This window comes from Rhinolophus ferrumequinum, chromosome 2 (assembly GCF_004115265.2).
Source record: "Rhinolophus ferrumequinum isolate MPI-CBG mRhiFer1 chromosome 2, mRhiFer1_v1.p, whole genome shotgun sequence".
In the NCBI taxonomy this organism is placed as follows: Eukaryota; Metazoa; Chordata; class Mammalia; order Chiroptera; family Rhinolophidae; genus Rhinolophus; species Rhinolophus ferrumequinum.
In genome coordinates, this window is record NC_046285.1 from 29,619,722 (window position 1) to 29,647,168 (window position 27,447).

The 27,447-nt window shown below is 39.9% G+C and overlaps 1 protein-coding gene across 3 annotated transcripts; it reads left to right on the forward strand.

Moving 5' to 3' along the window:
• The first annotated feature begins 147 nt into the window (after nt 1-147).
• LNP1 (leukemia NUP98 fusion partner 1) lies at nt 148-26,765 on the forward strand. Of its 3 annotated transcripts, none has more exons than XM_033090912.1 (4): nt 148-377; nt 18,588-18,896; nt 22,339-22,569; nt 26,300-26,765. In XM_033090912.1, the coding sequence occupies exons 2-4, from the start codon at nt 18,735-18,737 to the stop codon at nt 26,447-26,449; spliced, it is 543 nt and encodes a 180-aa protein (XP_032946803.1). In that variant the 5' UTR covers nt 148-377; nt 18,588-18,734; the 3' UTR covers nt 26,450-26,765. The 3 variants fall into 3 exon arrangements, with proteins under 3 accessions (XP_032946803.1, XP_032946809.1, XP_032946795.1); XM_033090918.1 differs by having other exon boundaries at nt 18,683-18,896; XM_033090904.1 differs by having other exon boundaries at nt 18,702-18,896.
• Nucleotides 26,766-27,447: the final 682 nt, after the last annotated feature.

The following is a 27,447-nucleotide window of genomic DNA, read 5'->3' on the forward strand; positions in this document are numbered from 1 at the left end:
CCACCGCAGCCCTAGGAATAGGCGGGGCTGGCAGAGGAATTGTGAACGTTATTGGCTGGCAGGAGTAGTAGGCGGGACATAGGCCGAACTGCCCAGGTTATTGGTGGAATTTGGATACTCGTTGTCTAGTTACCGCCACGTTGGCGCTTCTTAGAGTCCAGCGGCAGTCAGCTTAGTTCTCTTTCCGCGTGTCTTGCAAACCAGCGGATTGGAAGGACTTTTAAAGATGTGAGAGGAAAGACGTCAAAGCTGAAGATAGCGTGCTGTATCACCAATCTTATCTCTACCATGGCCAAATTTTACTTTGGATGATTTTGAGGATATTGGGGCAACGGCAGATGACAGAAATCAGACTGGATGGAAATCGGCAAATCCAGGTTGGCTGAGCTGAGACGGCTTGAATGTGGTCCCTGCGGCTCCCGGTCTGCACCAATTGCGAAAGCGATGACATCTGTGTGTTGTTACCAGGTTCTCGAATTCAGTGGGTAGAAACGTGAAAGACCCAGAGTTCCCACCTTTCCTTGACGGGTTTGTGTTTTCTACTGGATTCCGCCTGGCACCCCAGCCCACACCACGCTCCCTGGAGCACTCGCCCCCTCCTTCCTCAGTGCTGTGATCCGCCCACGGCCGTGCTTGTTTTACTTCAGATGTCTCAGCCCACTTCCCTCAGCCCTCAGATAGAAAGTTCAATCCACAGCTATTCGGTTGGTGCAAAAGGAATTGGTTAAAAGGTTAAAAGTTGCAAAAACCGCAATTACCTTTGCTCCAACCTAATATTACATATCTAATAGCTTTGTCACTAGGCCTTTTAAAATAGGAAAGTTTCCTTTGCCAAGAATTGTTTAAAATTCATAGTATTTTAAAGAAGAAAAGACAAGTATTAATAGAGAATCAAAATTTAGGACTATGGCTCCCATTTCAGGTCTGCAGACCCTTCTATTAAAAATGTACAAGTGGGGCCGGCCCGGTGGCTCAGGCGGTTGGAGCTCCATGCTCCTAGCTCAGAGGGCTGTTGGTTCGATTCCCACATGGGCCTGTGGGCTCTCAACCACAAGGTTGCCAGTTCGGTTCTTTGGGTTCCCCAAGGGATGGTGGGCGGTGCCCTCTGCAACTAGGATTGAACATGGCACCCTGAGCTGAGGGGTCACTGAGCTCCCGAATGGCTCAGTTGGTTGGAGCGCGTCCTCTCAACCACAAGGTTGCTGGTTCGACTCCCTCAGGGGATGGTGGGTTTTGCCCCCTGCAACTAGCAACGGCGACTGGACCTGGAGCTGAGCTGCGCCCTCCACAACTAAGACTGAAAGGACAACAACTTGACTTGGAAAAAAGGCCTGGAAGTACACACTGTTCCCCTTCCCCAATAAAGTCCTGTTCCCCTTCCCCAATAAAATCTTTAAAAAAAAAAAAAAAAAGAGTTTGCTTTAAAAAAAAATGTACAAGTGATCATTTACCTTTGGGATACATCGAAGGATTTTCAACATCACGGTAGCACTACATAAAAGATAATAAGTGGCAAAAAAATAGATGGGTTAAATTAGAATGGCGTAATTTGAAAGTTTCAGGATCATTGCTTTTCTCTTGCTTATGTAAGTTCCTATCAGTAAATTGCTTTCAGGCAACAGGGTTCCTTAGCAACAGACTGAAGAGATGAGCTGAAAATGTTAGAAATAGAATTGAATTGATCAAACAGTAATGATTGCAGGCAGTGCCGGCTTTGGCTGCACATATACTAATTGTTGCAGGCAAATGGCTTCTCTCCTGTCCTGATTCCCAACCCCCCAAAGCAAGTCTTCTGCCTGGGCATGTATTTTCTACCTTGCCTTTCAGAACAGAGTTAACATTTTTCTTTCCTGAAATTGCCATTCTTTTCTGCAGCCTCATAGGGGATTGTAGAATGCTAGTAATTACAAACTGTTGGTGGGAAGTAAAACATTTAAAGTTTTTGAAAAAACTTATTTATTGGAAGAGATAACAGATTGTTATGGTTACAATCCAAAAGTTGTAGAGTCCTTCTCCAACCCCTATTTCCCAGCCATCCAGTTCCCCTCTCCAAAGGAAATCAGTGTTAGAGTTTCCGTTTGTTGAACTAACTAATATTTAACTAAAGGGTTGGATTTTATTAAGATCGGCACCAGTAAATGAATTCTTTCTTGTTACTTTTATATTATACTTTGTTAAATATTCCATTTCCATTCCTGAGCCTATTAATTTCTTTTCTCCCATTTTCTCTATCATTTCCTAAATGATTATATAGTATAGAACTGAGTAAGAATGTCACTAGCTTTGTCACTAGACCTTCCCCCCCCATTCTCCTGCCTTCCCACCCCCCACTCCGATTCAAGCCATTGTTTCTCAGTCTAGTTGTGTAGGACACAGCTCCCTGGCCCATGCTGGTATTATGAGCCTTGCGCTCCCCCCGGCTGAGGCAGTCGGTCGCTGATCGGTGGTTGGCCGCTCACAGCAGCCAGCTGCCGGCCCCTCATGATGGCTGCCAGACACTCAGGGCAGCGCACAGCAGCCCGTGCAGCCTGTGGCAGTTCATGGCAGTTCACACTGACCTTGGGCTGCTCACAGCGGCAGCCTAGCTCCAGGGAGAGCCGTTGTTCACAATCTTAGCTGTAGAGGGCGCAGCTCACTGGCCCACGTGGGAATAGAACCTGCGACCTCAGCGTTAGGAGCACAGCGCTCCAACCACCTGAGCCAGCAGGCAGGCCCTAGACCTTTCTGAACTGGTGCATAAATTTCTAAGCTGTCAAGTAGCGAAAACACACACCTCTCAGGTTATATTCAAGATTTAGTTCAATAATATTTAAGGTCTTTTTAGTGTAATGTTTGTTATAAAATAGTAGACAATGCTTAGTTCTTTTTTTCCCTAAATTTTATAGAAGTTAGAAAATTATGTCTCCATCCTAAAAAATCAAAGTTTTGTATATGTGAACATAGACATTTCCTTTTTTTGGTTTTGTTTTGTTGTTGTTTTGTTTTTTGCCAAATGAATGGAACTCAATAGAAGAAGCTTTTTTCATCTCTTCTCTGGTCTGTATCTTAGGAGGCAGTTGAGTGAGGTGAAATGTCTAACCGAGACATGCAGACCTGAGTTCTTAAATTTTAATACCACTGAGCTTTGTGACTATGGGCACCTCTGCTTTCTATAGAATGTGACCAATGGATTAAATGCTTGCTAAAGCTCCTTATAGCTTTAAAATTGTGATTCTATCCCCTCAATTGTTTGTCACTGCTACAGGAAAGGTTTTCCGAAAGTTGGTGGATAGCTGGTTGATTGGTATCTAAGTCTTTCAGTGAGTCCACAGACATGCTTATATTAAGCTCGTACATACACAACTTGATTCTCTTTCAACGCTTCCTTAGGCTTCCATTTCTCTCTGTTTTTCTTTACTGAAAAATTACTGGAAAGAGTTGTCTACACCTGTTATCTCTATTTATTTATCACCCATCTTATCCAAAATCTCTTATAATCTAGTTTCTAAGTTTATTACTAATCTGAAATGGCTTTCAAGGTCATTAAATTTATTGTTTGTTTTGGCCTTCATATGCTTTCATTGAAGAACTTGATATTTCTCATTCACTCCTTGAAACGTTTTCCCTGGCTTCAGGAGACTAAATTTTCCTGGTTGTTCTCTCTGACCAATCTCTAGATAAATGCTGTCCAGTAGAACTCTCTGTGATGTAGGAAAGGCTTTATATCTGTGATGTCCAATATGGTAGCCACTAGGAACATATAGCTATTGATAGCTGGTGTGACTGACTAAATTTTTCATTTTAATTTAAATTGATTTAAGTAGCTTCGTGTGGCTAGTGGCTACCATATTGGACAGCACAGCTCTAGATCTGCAAATATAGGAATCCTTAAGAATTTGTCCTCTTTGTCTTCAGTCTCTCCATTAATAACCAAATTGCTTCAAGGACAATTTCTTCATTGCTTCAAGGACAATTTCATTGCTTCAAGGACAATTTCTCTGAAGATAATCTCTATCTACACATCTGGAATGCCATCTCTTTCACCTCTAGCCCTATAATTCCCTACTGCTTACTGAGCAACTTTGCCTGGATGCCTCATTTTAAAAAATGTGACTCATCTTCCTTTCTCATTGTTTTCCTTTGTGTAATCCCTTTTCTTTCCTCTCATGATACCACTGTTACCTTACTGGTTGCCAATAATTGAAACCTTCCATCTTTTTGGACGTTTCTCTTTTCCAACCCTACCCACCCAAGCACATGTGGATATACCAAAATATACATATGTAAACACGAAATCAGCTGTGAAGTCTTGCTGATTCTTTGTAGTATCTTTTTAAATATTTTTCTTCCTTTTCATGACCCCTGTCACTTCCCAGTTCAAATATGTGAAACATTTAAGAGTATGTTTAATACATAACAGGTGCTCAATAAATAGGAGTTTTTTCCCCTTCTCTTTTCCGTTTGTTTCATCTTTCCTGAATGCTGAATTAGCTTCCTAGCCTCTGGTGCCTCTCTTCTATGTATAGTTCTGCTCCTTGATACCAGGTTACTCTTCCCAAAGCACAACTCCAATTTCATTCTCAAGCTCAAAGACTTTTAGGCCCCGTCCAATTCCTATCAGGTTAGATGTCTCTGTCCCCCCCCACCCCATCTCTTCTTATATGTTTTGTCTCCTTGGTCTACATTCTAAGCATTTAGTGCTGTTTGAAATTATTTATTTATATGACTTCTCAATAGGACATAAGCTCCATGAGGATAGAAACTGTTCATCTTATACTCCCAGAGACCAAAAGATAATCAGTGTAATGGTTAATTTTATGTGTCAACTTGACTGGCCCATGAGGTTCCCAGATATTTGGTCAAACATTATTCTGGATATGTCTGTGAGGGAGTTTTTGGATGAGTAAAGCAGATTGCCCTCCCTGATGTGAGTTGCTGTAATCAGTTGAAGGGCTGAATAGAATAAAAAGGCTGACCCTCCCTTCAGTAAGAGAGAGGCAACTTCACCTGCCTGACTACTTTGAGCTCTGGGACATTGACCTTTCCCTGCTTTTGGACTTGAACTGAAGCATTGGGTTTTCTTGGGTCTTGAGCTTGTCAGCTTTCTGACTGAAACTTAAACCATCACCTCTCCTGTGTCTCCAGCTTCCCAACTACAGATCTTGAGACTTCTCAATCTCCATAATTGTGTAATTCCATTTCATATATATATATATATATATATATATATATATATATATATATATATCTCCTATTGGTTGGTTCTGTTTCTCTGGCGAACCCTGAGTAATATGGCTTCTGGAACCAGGAGTGAAGCGCTACCGTAACAAATACCTAAAATGTGGAAGTGGCTTTGAAGCTGTGCGATGGGTAAGAGGCTGAAAGAGTTGTAAGTCGCATGCTAGAAAAAGCCGAGATTGCTCTGAAGGAACTGTTGGTAGATATATGAACATGAAACGTGATTCTGATGAAAAGAGGAGAGAGCTGGAGACAAAACTTCCATCTTCTTACAAAAATACATAAATAATCATGACCAGGATGTGGGTAGAAATATCACGCTAAAGGCCACAGTGAAGTCTCAGATGAAAAACAGGAGCAGGTTGTTGGAAACTGGAGGAATGGCCATTGTTACAAAGTAGCAAACGTGGATGAATTGTGTTCTACTGTTTTGTAGAAGACAGAATTTGTGTCTGATGAAATTGGATATTTAGCAGAGGAGATTTGTAAGCCAAGTATTCAAAGTATGGCTTGGGTCATCCTTACTGGTTATAGCAGATGCAACAGGAGAGAGATGAATTAAAGAAGAAACTGTTAAATAGAAAGGAACCAGAACTTGGAAATTTGGAACATTCTTACCCTATCCATATTGCACCAAAAAAAAAGAGAGGGAGAGAGAAAGCTTGTTCCTTTAGAAGACTTTAGGTGTGGCTGAATAACCATTTGATACATCATGAGTGCAACTCATAGACTTAATCATCCATCTCAGCAGAAACCAGGACTAGAGATGGGATTATACTAGCAGAAACACTGCCAGCTGGGACTAAAGAGGACTAAAAAAATGGGACAGAATAAAGGAAGGCTGTTGGACTTTTGATGTTTTACAGCTATTTGGCTGTAAATATGCTCTATCCTTCTAGAAATGGGAAGAATGCCGCAAAGGCTGTTCTGAAATCAGGCCTGCCACTCCTACCACAGAACCAGTGGGTAGGGCTGGTTTCTCCTCTATTTCAAAGTGTGGGGCCACGAGGATGCCCACACCCAGGGCCTCAGGGGCAGGGCCACCCCTGCAGAGAGCTGCCTGGGTGGGGCGGCCTCTATACTGCACTGTGGAGGTGACACTACCCCCTTGTGGGCCTGGAGGACATTGCACCAAAATGGATTGTTCCTGAGCCTTAAGATCTAATGGAATTTGCCTTGCTAAATTTTAGACTTGCTTGGGACCTATTACCCCTTTCTTTTTTCCTATTTCTCCCTTTTGGAATGGAAATGTATACAATATACCTGTCACACCGTTGTATTTTGGAAACACAGAACTTGTCTAGTTTTACAGGTTCACAGCTGGAGAGGAAGTTTGCCTCAGGGTGAATCATATCTCAAGTCTCACCCATACATAGTTAGGTAATATTTAAATGAAATTCTAATGCAAAACAGTATGAAGGTTCCTCAAAAAATTAAAAATAGAATTATCTTCTGTCCCAGCAATTCCGCTTCTGGGTATTTATCCGCAGAAATCTAAAACACTAATTTGAAAAGATATATGCACTCCTATGTTCATTGCAGTGTTATTTACAATAGTCAGGATATGGAAGCAAGCTAAGTGCCTATCAATAGATGATTGGATAAAGAAACTGTGATACATTTATACAATGGAATATTATTTGGCCATTAAAAAAATGAAGTGTTACCATTTACAACAACATGAAATGGACCTAGAGGGTATTATGCTAAATGAAATGAGACTGAGAAAGACAAATACCATATTATTTCACTTAGATATGGAATCTAACGAACAAAATAAATGAACAAACAAAACAGAAACAGGCTCATAGATAAAGAGAACAAACTTATGGTTGCCAGATGGGAAGGGAGTTGGGGGCCTGGGTGAAAAAGATGATGACATTAAGAAATACAAATTGGTAGTTACAAAAAAATCATGGGGATGTAAAGTACAGCATAGGGAATATAGTCAATAATATATTGTAATAACTAGGTATGGTGTCAGGTGGGTATTAGACTTACTGGGGGGATCACTTTGTAAGGTATGTAAATGTCTAGTCACTATGTTGTGCACCTGAAACTATTATAATATAATATTGAATGTTAACTCTAATTGAAAAAAATAAATAAATGAAACATTGGACTTTAGATTTTAGAGTGGATGCTGCAATGAGTTAAGGAGCTGTTGAAATGGAATGAGCGTATCTTACATGCAAGAAGGAGATGAAATTTAGGGGGCCCCATTCCCTGTACCCAAATCTGTATTAGTCTCCTAGGGCTGCTATAACCAAATACCATAGACTTGGGTGGCTTAAACAACAGAAATTATTTCTCATAGTTCTGGAAGCTGGGAAGTCTAAGATCAAGGCTCTGGCCAATTCTGTTTCTGATCAGGCTCTATTTCTGGTTTGCAGATGGCCACCTTCTCTCTGTGTTTTCACATAACCTCTTTTTTTGTGTTCACCAGGGGAGTGGGAACGAGAGAGAGCAAGTTCTTTAGTGTCTTTTCTTGTAACGGCACTAATCCCAACAGACCAGGGCCCCACCCTCATAAACTCATCTAACCCTAATCATCTCCCAAAGGACACGTCTGTAAATACCATCACATTGGGGGTTAGGGATTAAACATATTAATTTTGGAGGGACACAAACATTCAGTTGAAAGCAGCATATAGTAGGCACTCAATAAATGTTTTTTTAAGTAAACGATATGGAAGAGTATCAAAGAAGAAAAAATATGAAGTAGATAGAATGTTTATTTTATTGAGTGCCTACTATATGCAGGCCTTTCTCTGAACTCACAAAAGACTTTTTCTAGAGCTTTTTTTAAAATTAGAATTTATTGGGTGACAATGGTTAGTAAAGTTACATAGGTTTCAGGTGTACAATTCTGTAATACATCATCTATATGTCACATTGTGTGTTCACCACCCAGAGTCAGTTCTCCTTCCATCGCCATATACTTGATCCCTTCTAGAATTTTCTTAAAACATATTTTTCTACCTCATTTTATAGAATTATAGTTGTCCTACCTCATCCCTGGATAGAAGCAGCCCAGATCTATGTGTGATTTTGTATCTTATAGTGTCTAATACAATGCCTTCTCTAATGTTATATGTCAAATCAAAGGAATACATTTTCTCTTTTTGCGTTAGACCATAGAGATTTTTCTCCCCCATAATGATCGTATTGTCATAATTATTTTTTCTCACGTGTGCTACCGATACTCAATTCCTAGTCCCTGAAGGGTGTGGACCATCTTTATACTCCCACCTATTAGGGGACTAGGCAGGTAACGGGTGTTTGTTAACTTATTTATCTACCCAGCTTGATACCCGAAACATGGTCAGTGCTGAATAAAGAGTTGATGAAACGTTGGTTCAACGCTTCCACTCCATTGCTATTGCCAACATTAACAATCTGGTGTCACCACTGCTGTCCTTCACCAATGGTGTCAGCTGGGAAACCATCACCTGCTGCTACTGCTGCCATCACCGGCGATAGTCTGCTTCCATCGCCACCACCATCGTGGATACTAGGTCCCAGTCCCAAGCACACTGCTCACTGCTGCTGGCTCCACCACTGCCCCCATGGGGACCTGCTTGGCGTCCTTGGTACCCCACTTATGATATATAGAAGTCCCTGTTTCCTCTGAGCCCTCGTGCTGTTAATTATTCTCCAGTCTTTCTCCTGATGTTTCTGCCTCCTTCCACTTCCATCAAAGCGTCAGATGAGTGGGTGGTACTGCTTTACTTCTCAGGAGGAATGTCACTGTATGATTCAATTAAGTGGATGCCCTTTTTTACTGTCAGAAGGAGCTTCTGCATTTATCTTCAGGGAATGACCTACAGTAACCCTAGTCCCCGCTCCTTAGCTGTGACTGATAGTTGTATGTATACTTTAATGCACTCACTTGCTACCTTTCTGCCCACTCACACAAACTTATCTTTTCATCCTCTTCAACTTAGTTCACTGCCACCCACAAAAGCGTGCATCATTTGCAAATGTAGAAATGTTGCCTTGCGCTTTAAATTATAAAGATATCACCTATAGGTTATACTAATTATCCCACAAGATGCTGGGGAAAGTGGGCGCCAATGTCCAGCTTGCACTTGGTTCATCACAGTCTGGTATCAGGTGGTGTCTGCCGGGAAAAAGGTGCTTCCTTTTGATTCGCATGATGATGCTGGTTATCACTGAGTGATGGGCCTGCAGTGTGGTACCCACTCATTACGGGCACCATTTTCTGATTCACTCCTATTAGACTAGTATCCCTGGTTATGCAAACCTGGTCTTAGCGTCAGTACGGTGGTACAGCATTGAACCTGAGATTCTCTGTGCTATTTTTCCCTATCTTTCCTTTTGTTCTTTTTTCCAACTAGTGGAAAACAGCCTCAATTCCAACACTGAAGAGAAGGCTCTATTTTGTTAAATTATGAAACAATGTAGAACCATGAAAAATCATCTCTGTACCTATGTTCCTATTATCCATTGCTGCTTAACAAACTATCCCAAGACGTAGTAGCTTAAAACAATTTAGTGGTGTCAAACAACTATTTTATTACATCTTACTATTTTGTTGCTCAGGAATTTTGGGCAAGGCTTACTTCACTTTTCTGCTGGTGTCAACAAAGTTTACTCTCCTGGTGGATGGGCTAGACTGGAGGGGTGGGTGTTCAAAACGGCTTCACTCAGTTTCTGACACCTTGGTGAAGAGGCTTGAAGACTGGGCTCATTTGAGACTATCCAGGGGAGCATGTGTTTGTGGCCTTTCCAGCATGGCCGTCAGCGTAGTCAGACTTATGTGACATGTCGCTCAGGGTTCCTAGAGAGAGTGTCCCAAGAGTCTCAGGCAGAAGCGGCAAAGCTTTCCAAAATATCACTTCTACCACATTCTATGCGTCAGTCATGTTACTAAGGCCGGCACAGATGCTTGGTGGAGGTGAATGAGACGGCAACTCTCAATGGGAGAAGTAGCAAAAAAGTTGTAGTTATTTTTAATCTACCACAATCTCCTACCAAGATTTAAACAATATTAATATTTTTCCATATTTGTTTGTGACACAATTAGGAAAACATTTTCATTATAAAACCCGATAAGGACTATCTGAAAGTCTAAATAAATATCATACCTAATAGTGGATTGTTTGTAGTTTCTCTTTGAAGTCAAGAACCAGTCAGAGATTCCAGGTTCTATTATATAGTACTGAAGGTGTTGGCGAAAATAATAAGACCAAAAAAAACAAAAAACAAAAAAAACGGAAATAAAAGGATATTGGAAAGGAAGAAGTAACTTATTATTTGTAGACAATATGGTTGTCTCCATAGAAAATCCAAGAAAATCTATAATCTACTCGAAGCAATAAAATAGTTCAACAACGTTGCTGGATAAAAAATTAACCCTGTTTTAAAATTGGTCCCTTTGGAATTGGTGCTTTCCAAAGTATTGGCTATTTTCTGGTTCTCCTGTTCTCAGGTCTGGCAGATGCCCTGTTGTTACCTTCTTTTTTCCTCCTGCGTGGACAATTACATTAGGTCTCACCTGTTGGTGGTTTGACCTCACACCCTCCACTTGAGACATCTTGTCACCTGTATTTGTTGCAGAGTTGTCCATGGATGTCTTCCTCTACAATTGCTGTGTTGGTTTTTATGTGGTGATTCAGAGAGATTGAAAACCAATGCTGTCTTCATCATTATTTTCCCAGAATATCTCTAGCTCAGTAGCATTTTGATCCTATAGCTACCCATTTAGAGAAGTTTCTTTTTCTTGGTCCCAGTAATTCTTCTTTTTACTTTTATTATGAAACAATTATAGATTCACAGGGAATTACAAATAAATGTACATGGAGTTCCCATGTACCCTTCACTCACCCTCTCTCAATATTGACAACTCACATAACTGTAGGACAATAGCAAAACCAGGAGATTGACATCAATATAATCGACAGAACTTACTGATGTTTCACCAACTATATATACGTCCACTCCGTGTGTGTGTTATAGTTCTGTGCAGTTTTCACACAAGGATAGCTTTGTGTAACTACCACTGCAATCAAAATACAAAACAGTTCCATCACCACAAAGCTCCGTCGTGCTAAACTTGTATAGCTACAACCCTGCCCCATGCCAATCTCAAATATTTGGCAACCACTCATCTGTGCCTTATCTCTATGATTGTTAAACAATGTTATATAAAGAAAATCATACAGTATGTATCGCTTTGAGATTGGGCTTTTTCACTCAGCATTTTTAGTAATCTGAAGACTTTCCATTGTTTATTGACTCAAACTTTTCGATTTCTTTTTCAAAATGTCGTGTTTTGCCACATTTCCTTTACATGTTTGGTGAGCCACTCTTTTATTGTACATTGCAAATTGTTTGCTCCATTAGAAGTGAGACTCAAGTTAAAAGAAAGTGCCAAGGGCGGCCAGTTATGTCAGTTGGTTAGAGTGCGGTGCTCATAACAACAAGGTTGCCGGTTCGATCCCTACATGGGCCACTTTGAGCTGCGTCCTCCTTAAAAAAAGGGGCGGGGGGAGAAAGTGCTAAGACATTACCCTTAGATTCTGTGAAATTACAGTCTAACTGGGAAGAAACCTTTTCTGAAACATAGCACACTGACGAGCTAGACTGATAAAGATTTTTACATCATGGTAAATTTTAACTAATAGTATATTCAATCTGTTTTAGAATAATAGGTGCCCAGGGGTCAAAAAATCCTTGAGAGGTCATGCAATTAGTAACACTCCTAGAGGCAAAGCTGAAAAAATGATCTTCCATCTCTGGCAGAGGAGAATCAATGCTGGGTTTAAATGTCCTGTGGAAGAGATCATGCATTGTCTCATAAAAACCTATCTTAACAACTATGAAGCCTACCATTAGCCAAAATCCTGCAGAACTTAATGATACTGAATGCCGAAGTCACTGGATATTTATATAACCAATATTCTTGTAGGCACACCTCTGAAAACACACCTTTATTTCCCTCACATATTTTTTACATCGACAGTGGTATATTTAAAACATTGCATAGTTTTTAGACTAAAAAATGATGATGTACCCTCATGTACATGCTTTAGGACACTTGGTTAAACAACAAACAATCTGTGTCTTTGATGACCATATCAAATGGGTGCCAAATTTTACAGTGTAACTTGATAACATTCATGGAAATGGATGATTATATTAGGACATTTCAGCCACAAAAGAACATTCTAACAATCAGGCCATTAAATAGAACACAGCCGTGCTTTCTGGCAAATAAAAATTGTCTAAAACCATTGATGTATTATGACTATATGTATATATATATATATATATATATATATATATATATATATATATATATATATATAGAGAGAGAGAGAGAGAGAGAGAGAGAGAGAGAGAGAGGTAGCAGCTTAGTTCTTCTGTGCATAGCATTTCTTTTCCAGAATGGGACTGGCTCAGGCAAGCCAATTTTTTTTAACTGTTAAGGAAAAAAAAAAAAACTAGAAAACTAAGTTACTATAACAAGAGGAGCTACGGAGAATGAAATAAATAAACAAAAGGGAATGAAATAAATAAAAGGAAAATCGTCTTTTCATTATCGCAGTCTTCTGAAGCAGAGAATATGAAACAGGGCATTCAAAAGCGACTTCATTTTTACACAGCCCAGGGATTATCCTCACTGTTCCCTGGGCATCCATGACCTCTCAAGGTTATGAAACACACACACCTGAAGTTTCCTACCGTCTCAGAGAAGGTAGTTCATTTCCCATTAAGCATGAAAAGAACACACACACTCAAACTCTAGAAACCTGCAGGTGTCTCCACCACTTGACACTCCGGGGACACTCCGTGTGCTTGGCGAGGCCGAGCATTAGAGCGGAGTCAAACGGGCAGCGCCCGTGGGTCCTGTGGCCTGGCAGCCTCTCTGCAGGGCAGGTGTTTGGGCCCTTGCGGCGACAGCCTGCAGCTGGGCTCCCAGGTGGAGCATGGCTTCCTGTCAGGCCAGTGCTTCCAGGACAGGCGGGAAGGGCAGCTGTCCCCGAGCTGCTGCTCCTTCACTGCCCCAGGTTTGTTATGAGAACCTTAGTCCAGGCAAAGTGGGTGACATCTTTCTCTCCTTTTAAAGATATACGCATAGGCTTAAATGGAAAACAATGGAGGTGGAGTAATTTTATATAATGTAGGCCAAATTCTTTTTCTCCCAGGGATATATTTACATTTTGCTGCTCTGGGAGAATTTTTGGCCAAAGATTTGAAGCACTCCCTTTCCTTCCTGTACTTAGGGTCCTGAAGACCACCCCCAGGTGTGGTGACTCTCTAAAAGGACTCACTTATCGTTGTACTCATAGCTAAGATTTACTCCAGTGAAGGATACAAAGCAAAACCAGTAACGTGAAAAGCCAAGTAAGTGAAGCCTGGAGGAAACCTGTCTTAAGCTTCCAACAGTCCTTTCCCAACGGAGGCACCCAGGACGTGTTTCATTACTTCAGGAGTGAGTTGTGACAGCACACACAAAATGTCATTTATCAGGACGCTCCCTGGAGACCCAGTGCCACATTGGAGAACCAGAAAGAACTCCTGTTCAGGAATTGGTTAGGACAAAATCTTGAATCTTCAAAAGTTTTCAGAATGTGTTTACATAACCTCCACCCCTTTTGTCCTGAGCATTTATGTAGTAAGCAGCCTAGAGAAGCTTAATCTCTATGTGGGTACAGCTATATTTAATAATCAAACTGGCTAACTAAGCAGAAAGGTGAGTGAAGTACAATCAGGCTATCAATCCATTGTTGCAAGTTTCAAATAATCTGGAAAGCCTAAATCAATACCAGTAAGACATCCCCAAGAAAGGGTCGAGTCCCACGTGCCAGGAGTGGGTAGAGGGGTCCCACTCCGCACAATGTGCTCCCTCCCAACTTGCAGCTTTCAGCAGGAATCACAGTTTGGTTTCTTGTGATCAATCATCTCAGATGCAATTAGTCCCTGCATTAGAAGTATAGAGCCGCCAGCAGCTTGGTTTCCGATGGTCCCATCAGAGAACAAGTCTTTCCCCAGGCGCACGTGTCCCACACGGTCCAGCCAGCATCCAAGATGTCTTAAATCTGCACTAGTCCCAGACTGTGAGTTCTGTTCATTGAGCCACTGTCTGCTTTCAGAGGTTGGCATAGTCCATCACAGCCATTATCAGGTTTCAGCCAACCGTCGGGACCAGGCAAACAGGAGCTCAGAATTTAGGACTCCAAAAAAGGCCAGGGACTTGTCTCCTTGCAGCAGCAACAAAGTGGAGAGACTACAAGACCAGATGGTGGGGCTCCCAGTCCTCGTAAGCCCTTTTTGTCTTGTCAATTTTAGAGTCCAAGTTGACCCACTCAAAAATATGTACCTTAGGCTGGAAAAGCATCAGCTTCTCAGGGTCAGACATCTAATTTTACAGGAACTTATTAGTAAACTAAAAACTGCTTTTCAAAACTCAAAGAGTATATTTTCTTGCGGAGATTATCTCTTCCTTTTATGTGGTCTACCTTTTCCCATAGGCTCCAACAGGCAAAACTCATAGCAACAACAATCAGTTATGGAGATTTCAATACTCAGATATTGAAACAGCTTAAATTTTAATCCATCCACCAGCAGCAAAAAGCAAGGAAGTCATGTTGGACTAATACCTTTTATAGGGCAGCTTTTCCTGATTGGGATAATTCCTCTAGCATGTATGAAATTATAAGCATATAACATTTTACATTAGTTTTAATCATACCCCCAGAAGCAGTAGCCACAAACTAAAAGGCCATTTTAAAAAGTCTCTTTTTCTTTCATTGCCAGTTTACTCAAACCACAAGCAGCAAATTTAACACTTTCTGGATTAACTGAAACACCAGCTGGAATGTAAGGGGCTGTTGCACCAGTGGATAGTGCTATTTTCCCCCTCTCCTCCTTTTTTTCTGAGTTATCTAAAGTTGGCTCTAGCCTTGGAACTGAGTTAATCTTTTCTTCTCCCACTTGGAGGAGTAAGCATTACAAAGATTCAACATTTTGGCTAACCCAAAACATTTTTGGGGACTGTTTATTCCCACCTGGACGAGAGAATGAAACCCACAGACATCACCCAGACTGTACTTTTTAATCCCTTCACTTTAGCTACCATGGGCAAAAGCAGCCAGTGAATCCAAGGAGCCAATTCTCCTGGGGTTGGATCTATCATTTTCCGATTCCATAGGTAATCTTAACTCTCACAACAGACGTCATCTCAGATGCTGTTTCATACCCCGGATGGCTATGTAGTCACGAGGCACTGAAGTTCATCATGTGTCCTCTCATCCTTCCTTTTCTGAAATGTTACTCTACCCATATTTCAGTGAGTCTGGGTTGTTTTGGCAAGTCCTACTTCTGACACCAACTGCCCCCCCTAGTTTGGGAATTTGCTAGAAGAATTTACAAGACTCAGCATATAGTTGTACTTATGGATAAGATTTATTGCACTGAAAGGATACAATGCAAAATCAGAAAAGGAGAAAGTATATTAGGTAAAGTTCAGAAGAAACCAGGGACAAGCTTTCAAAAGTCCTTTTCCAGTGGGGTCCCATAGGACGTGCTTAATTCCTCCAGCACCGAGTTGTGGCAACACATGTGAAATGTTGTCTACATGCTTATTAGAGATTTAGTGCCCACAGTTTTCACTGTGTGCTGGTCACGTAAGCACCCTGCTATAGACAGAATGTTTATGGTCCTTCAAAATTCATGTATTGAAGCCTAATCCACATGTGATGGTATTGGGGGTGGGGCCTTTGGAAGGCAAATAGATCATAAGGGTGGAGCCCTCATGAATGGGATTAGTGCTGGTGGTAGTTAATTTTATACGTCAATATGACCATCCACAGTGTCCAGATTCTGAGTGTGTCTGTAAGGGTGTTTCTAGATGAGATTAGCATTTGAATAAGTGGGTTCAGTAAAGTAGAGTTCTCTCCCAAATGTGCATGGACATCATTATTCAATCCATTGAGGGCCTAAATATATATATCAATATATACCGGCGGTGCCAAAAATTGTATACAAGGGATCACTTTGGTCAGCGTTGCTCAAACAGTAGTTCACCATAATCAGAAGTATGTGGACACTGATGGTAACCACTTTGAGCACCTCTTATAATTGCAGAGGTTAAACGTGACTCTATTCATATTTTGTTATCGGTATATATTGAGTATTACAATTTTCATCAGTTTTCCTTTCTTAAAGTGTGTATACCTTTTGGCACTCTCTGTATGTAAAAAAAAGGCAGAAGAAGGAGGAACTTGCCCATTTTTTTCCTGCCTCATTGTTTGAGTTGGGATATCTCATCTCATTGTCTTCTGCTCGTGCACTGGGATTTACACCATTGGCTTCCTTGGATCTCAAGACTTCAGGTTGGACTGAATTATACCACTGATTTTCCTGGATCTCCTTGCAGGTGGCAGATTGTGGGGCTTCTCAGTCTCTATAATTTCATGAGCCAATTCCTCATAATAAATCTCTCTTTCCAAATATATATATATATATATATTTATATATAAATTTATATATAAAACCTTTTTATGCACACTTTCCAGTCTCTATATAGTTTCTGTCCATAAGGCACTAAGGAAAGGATTCAGAACTCCAAGAGACAGATATCATTCAAAGAGGTTTTAAAATAATGTCCTATTTCTTTTACTTAAAATAGTTTAAAGTAATAATTAGATATTATCTGTTCTAGTTTCTCCATCCCCTGGCCATAGATTTATTTATTTTTCGATTTGAAGAAAAGACACTCCTGTCATAAGACTAGATAAGTTTATCCATAGTTAAGTTTTGTGGACAAAACTGGTCCCACTTCCCCAAGCGAAGTTATCTTCTTTCCTTGATAACAGCGACAATGTTATTACAATGATGTTATTACAATGAACAATGATGGCATCCAGTTATAACTTTTCCTTTCTCATCTCATTGAGAAGCAGGCTTCCTCCGTTCTCTAATAAAAACATTGCAAAGTAACAAGTGTGCATCTCTCACTAAAACAAGAAATAACAACATTGCAAGTCATTTTATGCTTAGGTTACTTTCCCTTAGTAACTTATAAAATTGTGGTAACATACTCTCGGAATGGTAGTCACAATTATTAAGCTCATCTTTTTGCAGCTCAAAGAAGACTTTTCTTATGGAAAGTGGCCAAGAGTACCTCTGTTTAAAAATGCAAGATTTTTCAAAGTTCTCTTTGGAATACTGGAAGAGTGGTGAAAAGCGCCTAGATTTTGTTATTTTACTACTTGCTTCAAACTTGGCTGTGCTTCTTAGTAGTCATTTCCCCTCAGGCAAGTGATGGTCTATTTGAATCTCAATTTCCTAATTTATAAAAAGTGATACAAACCTCCCAGTCACAGCATTGTTATAAAGAAAATAGCAAATGTAAAATACTTGATTCCATACCTGGCAGGAAATAGGGGTTCAATATATGTAATATTCTCCTTATCTTGAAAAAAAAATGCCCACTGAAAGAGAGGGACTACAATGTTCATAGAAACTTTGTTTATAATAGCCCCAACTGGACACTATGCGAATGACAGCCCAAAATGACCATCAGTTGTAGATTAAAAAAAAAAGTGGAATATTCATACAGTGCATGAACTACTGTTAGCATGGATAAATCTCACCCGCATAATATTGTGCGGCACAAAATAATGCGTACTGTATAATTCCACTGAAAAAGAGTGCAAAAGAAGGAAAAATTAATCTATGATGACAGAGGTCAGAAGTGGGAACCTTTTGGAAGGAGGATGGATTGAAAAGGAAAAGAGGGAGACTGCTAGGGTGCTGGAATGTTCTGTCTTCACCAGCATGGTGATGCTTATACAGGGGTATAGGTATGTAAAAATTCATCATACAATATACTTAAGATTTGTACATTTACATATACATGTAAATTATTTGCATTTGTACACGTATAAATAATATGTCAATGAAAAAACTGTTCCCTTTGCTCCTAGATTATACCAATATCAATTTTATTTATCAGGAGAGGATCTAGTCTACAAATGACTTGCCAATATTTGGACATGTTGCAGGCTGCAGTGAGTCTGTCCCTTGTGAGTGACCCAGTTTCGGAGCTGGCCTGCAGCTGACAGGCATATTATGAGGGTCATGCTCCATCATCATTGACAGCTGGAGATGCCATCACATGCCATTGGTGCAAAGCACAGAGAAAATCAGGCAACGGCCTGTGCTTCCCACCCTTAGCCTGCGAGGCACGAGCCCGGGCAATGGAAGGATTAAAAAGCTTCTTAATTTAAAAAGACAGGCAGAGGGGAGAGGAACGTGGGCTGCACAATTTATAAATCGATACTATGCGAGGTTGCCTGATGGTGAAGAAGTTGTTTAGTAAACCTTTATCCTTTAAGGATCTTATTATCGGAGACCATTTGAAAATACCAGTTTCAGCTTGTCTTTTGGAGGAGATCCTGAGTGTCACCAAATCAGCCCTGTCGGATGATAGTTCTCTCTGCCAGATTTAGGGGCAGGTCTTGGACATTCTGAATCACCTTTACATGGAGCACTATGATGATGATGATGATGATGATGATGTGTCTTTTGCCAAATGGATGAGCAGCTTCTGGGGTCACAACTGGATAAAGGAGGATGAGAGACGACTCCGGGACCATAATGGATCACAAGATGCCAGTTACAGGCAAACGTCCCTGCCCTGCTCAGTGAGTTACTGTCACAGAACCAGGGGAGAGCTGGATGAGGGGAGGGGGTTTCTCTTAGATAATTTTTGAAGAGTCCTTCGGTAGAAAGTTTCCTTTGGTTGAAAATCAGTACTTCCAAATCTTTTTTTTATATCCACAAAAATCCCTTTTATCATTTTGTCCTCCAAGTGACCTGATTTTCTTCTATTAGCTAATGATTTCTATATTTTTAGTAACTGGAGATTTCTTGAAGTGCTTTTCAGAGCTCCTGATAAACCTGAGATAATCCTACTGAGTGATAATATAATTCAAGTTCAAGGAAAGAAACTTGATGTCACAGTTTAGTCTGTGTAGCATTGGTGTGGATCAATGTGTGATTTCCAATAGTCTTTTTGAAATACTGCAAATAGTTTCACTATTTAGTGACCTCTAAGGAACCGGGGATTCCACATAATAAATCACTACTATTGATATATTTGATATACTTTTTTTTTTTTAAATTGGGGGATATTGGGGAACACTGTATTTTTCCAGGCCCCTCAGCTCCAAGTCAAGTTTTTGTATTCAGTCTAGTTGTGGAGGGCACAGCTCAGCTCCAAGTCAAGTTGTTTATTTTTTTCAATCTAGTTGTGGAGTCGTTTTTTTTCCCAAACAATCCCACATCACAGAGGAAACTTTTCATCCCAGTTTGGTATGTTTTAAGATTGCCCATCTGATGCTATCACCCTACTTCAAATCCCTCGATATATAATTTTACCTTGTTATATCCTCTCATTGCACCTTGAATCTTTCTAGCATTCGGCCAACTATGTAGACAAATGCCCCATTTGTTTCATGTCTACTCCCTACACGGACATAAGCTCCAAGATGGGGACACTGTGCCTGTTTTGCTCTCCAACTTATTCACCCTACTGAGACAGGTTAGTTAACATGTTGTTAGGCAGACAGGAAAGATCCCTGGTGAAATAAGCAAAAGGCAGCCATATCCTGAAACTCTAGGTTCTGGAATGTCTCCTTCACTCCAGGGCAAAGATATGAGTTTAATAAATTATCTCATAAATTCCTTTTGGCCAGACAAAGGAGCATATCTGAGGGATGGGTTCGTTAATCCTTTCAGGATGGGCAAACAGGACAAACCTGATAGACGAATTCCATTAAAAGGCGCCAGCCGCCTTCCCCAAGCAGCCGAGGGAAGGTATAAAAGTAAGAGCTTTTGCCTCAGTCACTGGGCACCCCTATTTGGGACCTCCTCCCGCTCGGGAGCGCTGACCTTTGCTTTCAATAAACTATCCTCTTTTTAAAACTCTTTGCCTCTCCTGGGTCCGTGTTTCCATTCTTCAGTCCTGGCACTCACTGACTCACTCAAAAGTCGCCTCCATCATTTGGGGACTCACAGAGAAATATTCCAACATCACTACCAAGTACCATTCTGACCTACAGCAGATGGACTTATATATAAGATTTACCTCATGTGTCTTAATCAGCATCTTTACAAATCTTTAACCATATTTCTGATTATTGTTTGAGAGTAAGTTTCTAGACATTAGTATTAGTTTGCTAGGGCTGCCATAACAAAATACCACAGACTGGGTGGCTTAAACATTGGAAATTAATTTTCTCCCAGTTCTGGAGGCTGGACGTCCAAAATCAAGGAGACGGCAGATTCTGTTTCTTCTAAGGCCTCTCTCCTTGGCTTATATAGACAGTCCTCACATGGGCTTTGCACCGTGTGACTATATTCGTGGTGTTTCTCTGTGTGTCCAAATTTCTTCTTCTATTAGGACACCAGTCAGACTGGATTAGGACCCCCCACCCATGGCCTCATTTTAACGTAATCTTTAAAGGTTCTATTTCTAAATATAGTCACATTCTGACCTACTCACATAGGACTTCAACATATCAGTTTGGGGGAAGGGGACACAATTCAGCCCATCACAACATACAATGCATGCATCCAAGGAGGGCAATATTTTAAGCCTCTTGACACAAGCTGCCCACGGCTTCCTAGGAAGGCTGTGCGCATTTAGAGTCCTAGCCGCGAGGACTGACCACTGACCGTGCCTCTGTCCCTGCACTCTTGCCAGTGTTCCTATCATTTAGGGAAACATTTTTTTTTCCCTAACCTGGGAGGCAACATTGTACATTAACTCATTTCACACAATCTTTGGTTTCTAATAAGCATAAACAATATTTACCATTTGGTATTTCTTTTTCTTTCATTCTTTATATACTTCATCCAGTCTATATTTAATGAACTCATGCTATGAATAAGGCAAGGTGCTCTATAGTACTGGTATTCTAGCAGAGAATGGGACACAGCCATTGAGGTCATGGAGCATCCAGTCTAACAGAAAAGAGATATGTAACAAAATTACCCAAATTATGGATTATAATTGTGATGAGTATTGTAAAGGAGAAGTATGAGGGCATCTAACAGGGACTTGAACCAATCAGGGTGGGAGGAAAAGCTTTCTGGGGATATGCAGTTTCCGTGGAGATGGAAGGATGATTAGCGATTATTGAGGTAAAAGTGGTGGGTGAAGTCACAGGCAGAAAAGTTACAGGGAAACCAAGAGGGTACAGGTAGAGGCAAGGGAAAGAATGTTTCCCTTGGCAAGGGTCCTATGGACAACTGGGTTGAATGCTACTGAATGATTAAAGAACAAAATGTGCAGAGAACGTGGCAACATGCCCTGACCCAAATTAGTTGTGGGTGCAAAAGCTAGATTGAAGGGAAGGTGGGAAATGAGAGATATTGAGAGAGCAAGTGTCACAACTCTTTCAAGAAGTTTGGCTTCCATGAACCATTTCTTTTTTGATCATTTTCCGATGTGATTTTAACACTGATGTCACCGTATCACATGGCCTCTATGTATTTCTAGGTGTAAGATACGTATTTTGAAGATATTTATTAAATATTAGTAACATATAGCAAATATTTTTTGTTTTTTTGTCTATTATTTCATTTTAAGAGTTTTTAAATGCATATGAGCTTTATTTTTATATTGTACAAGTAATTTTATCCCTTATGACTTCTTCCATTGCTCTTCTGCTTAGAAATTCCTGCTTCATACAGAAATCATAGAAATATTTCATATCAATATTAGAAATAAATCATAGAAAGGTGAATACCTTTATATTATTTCTTAAACATTGATGGCTTCATTAAATTTTTTTTGATCATTTTGGAATCTACTTACACGTACCACCGTAAGGCTCGGAATGATTCATTATGCTGCCCTGATAGTGGAAGAGCAGCAAAGCTAGTCTAAGAGTGTTCTACTTAATGTTTTAACCCATTGGCTCGATTGTTTCATTGTATGAGAAAGGTCCTACTGACAAAGAAGGTAAAATTTCAGTTCAACATGAGATTTGTTTAGTTAGTAATTTATGAATATTCTGTTTCTGTGCTAATATTGTACAGTCTCTTTATACTGTAAACATTTTTATTCTGTGTTTCCAGTTTCCTGGGCCTCCCAGAATCACATCATCTGGCAGCCATCCTAGAAGGCATTCTCTTGAGGGCCAGGGATTTCGATGCCGCACCCACATGCGGGATTATAGAAAATGCTTAGAGGATGGGTCATTCAAGGAGCCACTGGAATCAAAGAGAAGATCCCGTTCCCAAATTCAGGCATTTTCAGAGTCCTTTGAACAGCAACTGTGCTTTAGAACCAAACACTCTCTCTCTTTGGTATGTAACAGAATTGTTGAATATTTAAGTCACTTTAGAAAAGGAAACCCAAAGGATTACTCACCCCCAAGTTTGAGGAGAACAAATCTAACTTCCTTATTTACAGCTTGGTGATGAGATGTTTGAAAAATGACACTCAGTTTTAGATAGCCCCGATGTACATAAAATTTTATTATTATTTTTATTGAAGACAGCTGGTGTAGGAAGAATTACTGGAGGACCACTGGTGGAATATTTTTGTTATCGAGGTCCTCTAGTTCTTTGAGACCATTTTCATCACCCTTATGATAAATGTGACTTTCTTTTTTCACTATTTGGAGATGAGAAAAACCGCCTGTGCTTTCATATTTAACCCAATAGCAAATAGTCTACGATGGCGTCACGTTGCCCTGTGTATCGAAAAGCACACAGAGGGAATGCTCTGGACACTCTCTAGGAAGTTTCCAGGAGTGGGAGTGGACCAGGAGGTCACAGGGGCCTTGGGGGAGTCTAAGTAAAGCACAGGGGAGAGACAGGCATGAAATGAGAGGAAGAATAGAGACTCCACTGATGATGTCAAACTTTATACAGAAGTAATAAGATAGAGATCAATTAATCTGAGGGCAGTTTTTCAAGCCTGCAACATGCTCACTGAGTGACCTTGAGAAAAATACTTCTTTTTTTTGTGGGCTTTTGGTGTTTGCTTTATTTTGCAAAACAGGAATAACATGTTCTGCCATGTAGTAGGCAGAGCAAATAAGTGAGCCTAGGTGTTTGGTGGCCTTGTTCTTGACCTGTGCTCTGTGAAAGGGGGAAGACACATAGGTGTTTCCTTCCTTTATTGTTCATCTGAGCACAGTGTTTTCTGCCTAGCAGTGATGGCCATTGGGACTGTCACTGTATACCTTAGTCTCACATTTGTCAGAGTGACCCTGTGTATCTATGCTCCCCCTTCAGTAGGCTGCTCTCTTTACCTGATCAGAAGAGGAATACGGAAGGAAGAACAATAAACAGCTGTCACTTACTATATCTAAACCTTATCAAGAGTTCCTGTTTTGTCCTTTCTTTCTACTGTTTTTAAAAAAATATGGGTTCAGACTTAGAGCAATGTTACAAGAATAATACAAAGAATACACCCTTCATCTAGATTCCCTCCAAATCTTAGCACATTTTCATATTTACCTATACTCTCCCTCTCCTTCCCAGCCCCAAACAAGGGCACAAGGACATTCTCTTATATAAAACAGTACAAAAATTAAAGTCAGGAAATTAACACGGGTACAATACTTTTATATCTAATCTACTGAACGTATTCATATTTTGCCCATTGTTTTTCTTTATAGGGAGATTCCACATCATGTGTTGCAACCAATTCATTCCCTCCGCTCTATTTTATTCTGCAGCAGTTCCTCAGTCATTCCTTGTCTTTCATGACGCTGGCATCTGAAGAGTACAGGCTGGTTATTTTTTAGAATGACGCTCAGTTTGGGTTCATCTGATATTTCCTTATCATTAGATTCAGAGTAGGAACTTTTGGCAGGAATACAACAGAAGTGAAAGAACTCCTGTTTTAAAACTGCGTGTTAAAGTCATTAATTATATTCATTCAGGAGACTTATCTGTCTCAAATTCTTTCTGGAACAAGGTAGAGGGTACATATATTTTGAAAAAAAAATTAATCTGAATAGTTCTTTGTTGATTCTGATGGCCTCAGAACAAATCTCACATAATAACACATATATAACTGCTTATATGAAACCATTTGCTAATGTTATTATAAGCCCTAAAAGTGTGTAAATGTGAAATCAGCTTTTTTATTTAAAGAGATAGTCATCGCATTAGTCCTCAAATCTAACATAAGTTTGTTCCATTCATTTTCCAAGTTCTTCCTTTAGAGTGCCAAGGTGACCAAGGCAGCATTTTCAACTTTTTTTTACTCAAGAACTCTTTTCACAGGCATATATAATAGTTGGAAACCTGCTAGGAATTTACAAAATTATTTAATATTTTTTCATATTGTATGATAAACACACATGGTAAATAATTTTAAATTAAATATTTTGTTTTATATCAGTTCTTAGAGTACATTATAAAGTGTATCTTAATGCAAAATTAAAACTTCAGAACATACACAGATACTTTACTACTTTTTTGTATTTAACAATCGACACACTTTTCTAAAGCTAACTATATTGAAAAGTGTGATTTGCCAGGGAATTTAAAATGATATTTATTATCTTTTGTTTGGGGGTCAAATAAATACTAACATCTAGATTTAAATTTTATCTTTTAGCATCAAAAAAAGGCAGAAACTGCTTTTGTGACTTGATTGTGACCGAGAACATTTTAAATTCTTTCATTTTGATATTGAAGAACTCAATTGGCTTATTTTGATAATTTTTGCATTTTGTTTCCAAATGATTGAGACAAGTAAAATATTTCAGGCCATGATTTACGAGCATTTCTCAGACAGTCTTGATTCTCAGTAAGAGAAAAGCCAAGTTGGAAATAATCATCACTATACTTTCTCTTTTTTAAACTGCGCTTGTATGTATCAGAGACATTCATGACTGCTAAATATAAACTCTGATCAGACTGATGGATCCAATATAAATGCTGGATCTAATGGAAATAACCTGGAGGCACATTTATAGAGCTATTTTTAAGTTCCTGTTAATTTGTATCTCAGCTTCATCATTTGTTCTGCTTTCTAACTTTGACTAATGGACTATTTCAGGTAGAAATGAAACAATCTAGATACTGTATGAAAGCAATTTAACATTGTAGAGTAACTGACACCACTGCAGTAACCTGGCATCCCTATAACTCACCCTGTAGGGCTGAGTCAGGACTTTTCCACTCACCACTGTGTATGTTCACTTGATAGGCACTCAGGGGTTCTCCGGTGTTTCCAGTTCAAATGGAGGAGGGGGAGAATAATGAATTTATTTCTTTACTTTGAAAAGCAGAAGTATAAATAAATATCATCACCACATTTATCAATGCCTTTTTTGGGGGGGCGGTGGAGTTCAGTAATTCCTTTGAAAGGCGCTCCTTGACCATGGAAACTACAGTACCCTTTTCCCTAATAGTTCCCTATCGTATCACCCTGTGTATAATTATCATTGCGCTTATCACTATCTGTTTTCTTCTTGTTTCCTTTTAGGTTTATTGATTGTCTCCCTCCACGTAGGTGTAAAACCTAGGAAGTCCGGTGTCTGGAGTTAGTGCTATATCTCCTGATCCTAGAATAGTGTGTGTTCAATAAATCATGGACCTCTTTCTGGGTAACCTGTTGGGGACTGTAAATGCGTTTGGATGTTATTTTGACACTTCATCTCACACAGCCCTTACATTAAAACTAGTGCAAACCCTACTATTAATGTAATTTAAGGGAGTGGACACAGGGAAGTTAGAATCATTGCATGTATGATTCACATGCCACATTCCTTTTCAAAAAGCACCAGGAGACTATTAATTTTACCATGCTGTGAAATCACCTCTCCACGCGTCAGAGGCAAATAAATGACTTTCCTCCATCTGCTGACGCCCTAATCCCCCTCCCTGTTCCTTTTATTTATGACTGAAACATTTAGTATCACCCTTAGCTTATGCTAATTTATTACTAGAAACTAAGACACGGAAGTCTGCTGATCGATCAGGGGTTTCTTCATTTCTGACAATTAAGAGAAATGTGGAATGTTGTCAGCCATTCGCACATTTCTATGCTTTTCTGATTCTTGTCTTTCAGGGAGCTGAGAGCAGAAAGGAAAGAAATGAAAGAGAATGTTCTTGGATGGAGATAAGACCCCGCAAGAAAGTGGAGGAAAGAAGGAGCTCTAGAAAGGAAGAACACGGAATAGCATACATGGTCCCCCTCTTTGAAAAAGGGCCCAAATAATACTTTGTTTAAACATCACAACTACAGAAGCTACTGTGTTTTTTTGAGTCCCAGTATACTATACCCAGGGGTGGTAGCTGTAAAAGAGTAACTAGATGCTGAGTGATAGAAGTGGGTGGTTGGTTCCGCTGCTCCCCAAGAACTCACATCATACTCCAACTGCTTCTGGTGTCTTAGTTGAGAGTTTGATCTGCCTTATTGACCTTTTATGGGAATAAGAAAAATAAAAGGTATTTTAATAGAATAAAGCAATTCTTGAAAATATAAAGAAAGATACTTAGAGAACCACCCACACATCTTTACTAACCCTTCTTCCACGCCAACCTCACAAATAATTTTAAATAAACGTCATTGGTGTGACTCTAAGTTTACTTCCTTATTTGAAGTAATTTATGTAAGCATGTCTAATGGCCCCTGTTTAATGGGAACTGGTAATTAAAGCAAGTACTAGGCTGAGGTCTTTAATGCATTACGTAAAATAATCCCCACCACTCGGAGGTGGACCTATTCTCTTCACTTGCTGGTTGAGGAAACTGACATTCAGAAAAGTTCAGGACCTCACAGGTATGGTGGCAGAGTTAGGGCCAGAGCCCAGTTCATTCCGACTCGTGCTCCTAACCTGAGGTAGAACCTCCATTTCCCCTTTGCAGTGGGTCCCAACTTACTTAGTATGTGTGTCATGTGGGTGGGAATGAACAGTGTCAGAAAAGCAGGAGTGGGAGTAGGTTACCATTTTAGTTACATGGGTGGAGACAGATTCTCTGAGATCAGCTTTACGCCCTGGGTTTTAACTTTCTGAGGCCACATCCTTTTACATCTATTTATTAATTATTTTTATTGCAATATAATTGACACTCTATTAGTTTTAGGTGTACAATGAAATGATTCGATATTTGTATATATTGTGAAATGATCACAATAAGTCTGGTTAACATCCATCACCACACATAGTTGTTTTTTTTTATAATGAGAACTTTTAAGATCTAGTCTCTTAGCAA

What these genes read in the sequence shown, in the direction of transcription:
- LNP1 (XM_033090904.1), top strand. Translation starts at nt 309, where the DNA reads ATGATTTTGAGGATATTGGGGCAACGGCAGATGACAGAAATCAGACTG. An exon ending in AAACGTCCCTGCCCTGCTCA is followed by an intron (nt 18,897 to 22,338) that starts GTGAGTTACTGT and finishes CTGTGTTTCCAG; the next exon opens with TTTCCTGGGCCTCCCAGAAT. An exon ending in CCAAACACTCTCTCTCTTTG is followed by an intron (nt 22,570 to 26,299) that starts GTATGTAACAGA and finishes CTTGTCTTTCAG; the next exon opens with GGAGCTGAGAGCAGAAAGGA.